Genomic DNA, 6,000 nt, shown 5'->3' with positions numbered 1-6,000 from the left:
CTCCAAGCTTGAGCCCACAGGAGGCCATTGGCTTGCGGTGACTCCCACACTCGTGGATCTCAGTTCGATATTACCCACAGGAATGGCCTGTAGGATAGTCAGAACATCTGTACTTAAATATTTCTAGCATGAAAAGTGAATCCAAAATAAACCTTGGCTCATGCCTTAAACAACACAAACTTGCCTGGAAAACTACCCAAGGCCTCCAGACCCCCGCCGCCCCCCTTCATAGTTTGTATGGAGCCCACAGGTCATTTTTTTACCCTGTTACCCTCTAGTGACTTAATCCAGCCCTGCCCCCCATCGTTTCAAAGACCACAGCATTATAACTACTAATCACATGGGGGGAGGGGGGTTACCCCTTTAAGTTATATTTTAGTTATACTGATTACTCGCCACTGTGATCATAGGTCAGAAAAAATACGGGTTTTGTTGGATAAAATGTTCCATTACCCTATCAGTCCTCACCACTCTCTGCTGATAACCACCTGCCAGCGCAAGTTTTTATTTAGTTTTTCAAATTTATGTATTATATGATAAAAACGCAGGGAAATGTAAAGTGAACTGAGATGGATCAGCCCGCGCTGGGAACATTCTTCGTGCCTGCTCTGACATGTGGGCGCACACGCAGTGTCGGTTGTCAGCTGTCCAGTTGTGCGCTCTCGCTGGGGAGGCTTTTTCTGCTGGGAACTTTCTGTAAGTGAGTCAACACCGCACAGGGAGGACGCCACCCAGCCCTGCCGCTGGATCTTATGCTGGGCTTCTCTCTTCTCCTTCGAGGACGCAGGGCACAAAGACGAATCCGCTTGGGTCGACAGGCTGGGGGTTTCGGTGTTTTCTGCTCCCACGCAGCGCCGGGGATGGTTATTGTCGCTTTGACGCGGCTTTTTCCTCTTTGGAATTAACGCGGCGGAGGAAAAAAAAGGAAAATGAAAGTGACGGTGTGCTTCGGGAGGACCCGGGTGGTCGTTCCGTGTGGAGATGGGAATGTAAAAGTCCAGAGTCTTATCGAACAAGCGGCCATGAGGTACAAAAAGGCGATCGCAAAGGTAAGTCCCCGGCAACACACACCTCAGCCCCGGGGTGATTTCTGTAAACGCTCCGCGGAGCAGCGTGCCGAGTCCACACTGAAGCCTCAACATGGCGCTTTTTTCGGGAAAGAGGGAAAGAGACAGCCGAGAACCCCAGGGGCCCCCGACGCATGGGGTATGGGAGTCCAGGGGTGCGCAAACGAGGGGGGGAGGGGGGCTTTTCATTGTTATCATAGGTGTGTCGCTTGTGTGTATCTGCTTTTTAGTCTCCACCAAAAAGTTGGGACACTGAAAGTGTTCAGGTTTGTGCAGTAGAGGCAGAAAAGTGTGCAAAAGTGCATGGAGTTCAAACCGGATCAGCCAGCAGTGAAGGAGGGTAACTGTCAAATGCATGTGTGCAGCCTGGTGTAAGAACACACACACACACACACACACACACACACACACACACACACACACACACACACACACACACACTCTTATATCACAATTAGGCTGCTTCACTGTAATGTAAGAGTCTAGACAATATAGGATCATCCTTAATCTACTATAATGTCTTCATAATACAACATAAAGAGCAGAGCTTGTTGGCTTTATGAGAGCTCGTCCAACTACATGTTTAAAGAAAAGCCTTCATGTGTTGAATGATGGAACACATGGCCGTGTGAAGCCCCTGTGCCAAACAGGAATGAGCACACTGATTGCTTTTCCCTTTTGTGGGTTTTTGTGGGCCGAGCTTTAAAGCCCATTAAATGACTAATGAATGAATTAGAGTTTGGTACTGTTGCCATGGCTAGCAGTGACAGCACTTTCTCCTCTTTGCCAGTGGGTGCTATTACAATTGGAGTCACGTTAACACTGGAGCAGGATGGAATACCTTGGCAAAACCATGCTGTTTTTTTCCCCTTCTTCCAGTGTTCCTGTTTTCTGTTCTTGGAGAGAAGACATTACAGCCAAGATTTAGCCAGGCTTACAGTGGTGGCATGGATAGAACAATCAGCACAATCCCAGACACGCAGTGCTTTGTTTACAGCCTCTCCGATCACCTTCTTGGTGACAGATAAAACACTTTCAACCTCGCTGCTAGAATTTAGCAGCAGATTCTTCCTGCTGTAGGCAAACGTGGATGATATGGGTCAACATTTACTCACATGAAGATCACTTCCTTCTTAGACACACATCAGCAATCGTACGTACATACCCACACACACATGCGTTCACTCCTGTGCTTGATGGTTTTCCATGGTTCAGCAGAATGGAGGCGACTGCTCCATTGATCCATGCAGCTGTGCTGTAAACGTAGAAGTGTGCATTCCCTGTGGAGATCACTTGGCTTCGGCTCAACAAAAACTACTGTGCCATGCGCCAGAAGACCTTTGGACTACAGGAAGGCATAATGACACATAGAGCAGCTGAAAGCAATGCATGAATGCCCAACCCTTGAACCATAAGTTTGTTTGGCTTGTTTGTTTTTAGTAGCTACCCTTAAGGTTTCTTGGCATGCCGACATTATAATGTCATTTTTATCCGAGTCATAAAATCTTAGTTTATTATGCATAAAATACATTTTTGACAAATTGAGCTTTTTGATAATTTGATTGAGCTTTAACAGGGAGAGCCGAGAACCTGATGTTTCAGACGCCAAATGCCTGCTCTCACGGAAACATATCGACAAAGTTTGGCAGGTGTTTAATCTGATGGCTCATAAAAGGGATCTAAAGCAGGGTAGAGGTTCCTCAGACAACTTCACCTACTTCCAGGACACATGGAGGAGAGGAGGAAGCCTGAAAAGGTCAAAAACCCAGCAACACTTGGGCCTATAAATGACGCCTAGTAACAGTTTGAGGTGTTCACTGTCATAAACTCTTCCATGCTTTCACATACTCAAAGAAGATCCAAAAGTTTTGGCATTCCGGTGTGATTTCTTAATGGTGTGCTATAGATTCATATTTGACTCTTACGCTGGGGTCCACTTGGTTCTGATTGATCAGATGGCGAGCGTGAGGCTCTGCTTGGCTGCAGATTTATTGGTTTACAGCACAGTCTCGTCATGGAGGCTCTACAATGCACCAGTTATGCATGTGCCCTTCAGGCGGACTTGACTTGAAAGAACTCTAACATGAATGACTTCGTGTCCACAGCTGTCTGTGTCTGCAGCAGAGTAGAATCTCAACCACAGGTCACTTTCACTGCTGCGACTTATTCATTTGGTTCTCACCCTTGGAAACAATTATGCACTTTTTGCCATTTAATCTTGTTGTTCACAGTGGATCAGTCAGTGGCAGCTGCCATCCAATGAGCCTATATTTTAAAGTTGCTCTGACTCCACTTACCTTCTGCCTGACCGTAATGTCCTTATTTAACTCTTTTATACGTGAACCATTTTCAATTCTAATGGCTTTTTTTGCAAGCAGTGCTTAACTTGCCCTGGTAATGCTGTGCTCTTTTCATCTTTGCTCTTACATTTATGTGTTTGAGGTTCGCCATTAGCTGTATTAAAGTCACCAAGCTCAGTCAGGCAGTCAGTCAGACAACATCACATGCTGTACTGGCATACCTGATCTTCTCCAGAGACTCTTGAAGGCTTTGTCACAGGCTCAGTGGGACCTGAAAGAGCAGACTCCCACTCAAGCACCATTAACTTTAGAGTCAGTCTGGTCTACATTATGCACAGCCTTGAAGGGTTCATGCTAAATGGTATTTTGGGCTTCTTCTTCCGCTTTTCTCTTTTCAAGCTGTTATTTTTAGTACTAGTAATATTGGTGTATTCACCAAATTTTTAGTCAGCTAAGCAGGAGCAATATGAGGGTTTTATTTTGCGGCCTATCCAGTGGAACACAAAACCCTGCATGGATGTGACGGAGAGGTCTGGCGCTCAATGCTTCCCCTTGTACTCTGGTTTCACCCGTATCTGCTGCAGCATCGTACATTTAAATAAATGACTACTGGATCCACAGGTTGTGGCTCTAAATCTTTGAAGAACTGAATTATTTAATCCTACTTGTCTGTAATGCCTGCCCTAAATGTGTTGTAGAGCCTCATAAGCTCATAATGACTCTTTATTTTTCCCCAAATTACGCAAATGCAGACTTGAGGCATGTTGCAGCATAGCCAAATTGTTTAAATACACCAAAGAAGAAGATGAAGAAGAAGAAGTAGGAATGTCCTTACAGGCAAAACAACATTGCAGATTTTCATATTATGCTTTTAGCTTTAATATACATTATATCTGCAGCATAAGATGGTATCATCATATAATAACACTGTGTATTAATCTACTGTAGAAACCCTGGAACTCATACTTGCACTCAAATCAGTGATCTTGCATTGTTCAGAGAATTGTTGTGAGCTGCTGACTGTCTTGATTACCATGTGGATGCAAAATAACAGTCCTTCCCATGCCGTGATAGGGAAGAAATATTCAGGTTCTCGTGCTGACTCTGTTCTCCCCATGCTTTGAGCTGCTCTAAAATACAGGCTTTGTGAGAACAACACTAGAATTTGGCGAGGTTAAATCATCTGTTTTCAACAAAGTTCTGAAAGCTCAGCCAGAAGAAAACGGTGGTGAAAGGTCACACATTCTGCTTGACATTTTGCTTACACAGGCTTTTACGTGAGCAGCTGTCATAGGGGGAGAGGCGGGCACGCCCTAGACAGGTCGGCAGTCTATCGCGAGGCTCCTGGCTTTATAGTTGACAGTGAGAGCAGTCATCGTAGTTGTAAGAAGACACATTTGTTTATCAGAGTCTGTCAAGCAAATGTTAAAGCTACATCTTGTTTGCTACATCAGATTCACCTGGCTCTTCTGGGAATTGTTTGCTGTTAGTAAAAGTTCTGCATAGCTTTATAATCCTCATCTGCTCTCAGGTAAGGGGCTAATATTACCCTGCGCTGGGGCAGCTGTGCAGGAAGAAGCCACAGCGGGAAAGTGGGAAGTGTCTTTGAAAGGGTTGTCAGTGCCTGTTAGCTCACTTCATTCAGTGATTACGTAATAGAGAGAAGCTGCAGTCTGTGAATAGGATTATGGAAGTTAGTTGAAACTTGCTGGGGGGGGGGGCTTCATCTCGTGAGTTGAGTGGAGAAGGCCGGCCAGGATGATGGGATGCAATGTGATGGCTTGTAACTGAGTACAAGAAGTTCTATGGTTCAACTGTGGTCAGGAGGCAGCGCTTGAATTCTACCACAGCAGGGAACAGAGTAGCACACTAAAAAAAGTGTGGCCTCACTAACCTTTCATCCTCTTTTTTTTTGTTTTCTCTTCTGGCTTTTCTTGAGTTTCCTTTTTGTTTTTCATCTTTTCTTAGATCCCAGTTTCTCTTTTGTCTCTTTTTCTCTCTCAAGCTGGTCAACACAGTGTCATTTTCCAGCTGACTGAGGACTGTCCCTGCTTCCATACTCAGTCTTGACAGCCACTATTAGCTACTAGTCTTTGAGTAAAACAGTCACAATCCAAATGTTGGTTTGCTCAGTTGTCCAGAAAGTGCAGGAAGGGCGATCGTGGCTCAAGAGTTGGCAGTTCGCCTTGTAATCAGAAGGTTGCCGGTTCGAGCCCCAACTCGGACAGTCTCGGTCGTTGTGTCCTTGGGCAAGACACTTCCCCTACCGCCTACTGGTGATGGTCAGAGGAGCCGATGGTGCAATATGGCAGCTTCGCCTCTGTCCTAGGGCAGCTGTGGCTACAACTGTAGCTTGCCTTGTGAATGTGAGAGTGAATGAATAGTGGAATTTTAAAGCGCTTTGAGGGTCTCGAAAAGCACTATATAAATGCAATCCATTATTGTTATTTAAACCAACTGTTAACTGTATATTTCTGTACATTTAAGTATTATTATTAATATTGCCGCATTCATTGACCTTGTTTATAGGTAATTTCATTGTTTAATCACATTAAAATGTTCCTAATTTAATGTTTAAAAGCACTTGAAAAGGGCAAAATCCCATGTAAAATTAGGGCAACAAACTGTATTGT

At 44.7% G+C, this 6,000-nt stretch overlaps 1 protein-coding gene across 1 annotated transcript in view; it reads left to right on the top strand.

Moving 5' to 3' along the window:
• The first annotated feature begins 526 nt into the window (after positions 1-526).
• Positions 527-6,000, top strand: part of LOC146701227 (partitioning defective 3 homolog) — a 358,058-nt gene continuing 352,584 nt past the window's right edge. The window contains exon 1 of the mRNA XM_085467562.1: positions 527-1,049. Within this exon, the coding sequence (XP_085323688.1) occupies positions 930-1,049 (120 nt within the window). The 5' untranslated portion in view covers positions 527-929. The remainder of the gene's footprint in view (positions 1,050-6,000) is intronic.

This window comes from Copadichromis virginalis, linkage group LG9 (genome assembly GCF_057382275.1).
Source record: "Copadichromis virginalis isolate Kocher_CV1m ecotype Utaka linkage group LG9, C_Virginalis_male_GT1.1, whole genome shotgun sequence".
Taxonomy (NCBI): Eukaryota; Metazoa; Chordata; class Actinopteri; order Cichliformes; family Cichlidae; genus Copadichromis; species Copadichromis virginalis.
This window is presented reverse-complemented; position numbering and strand designations above follow the sequence as displayed.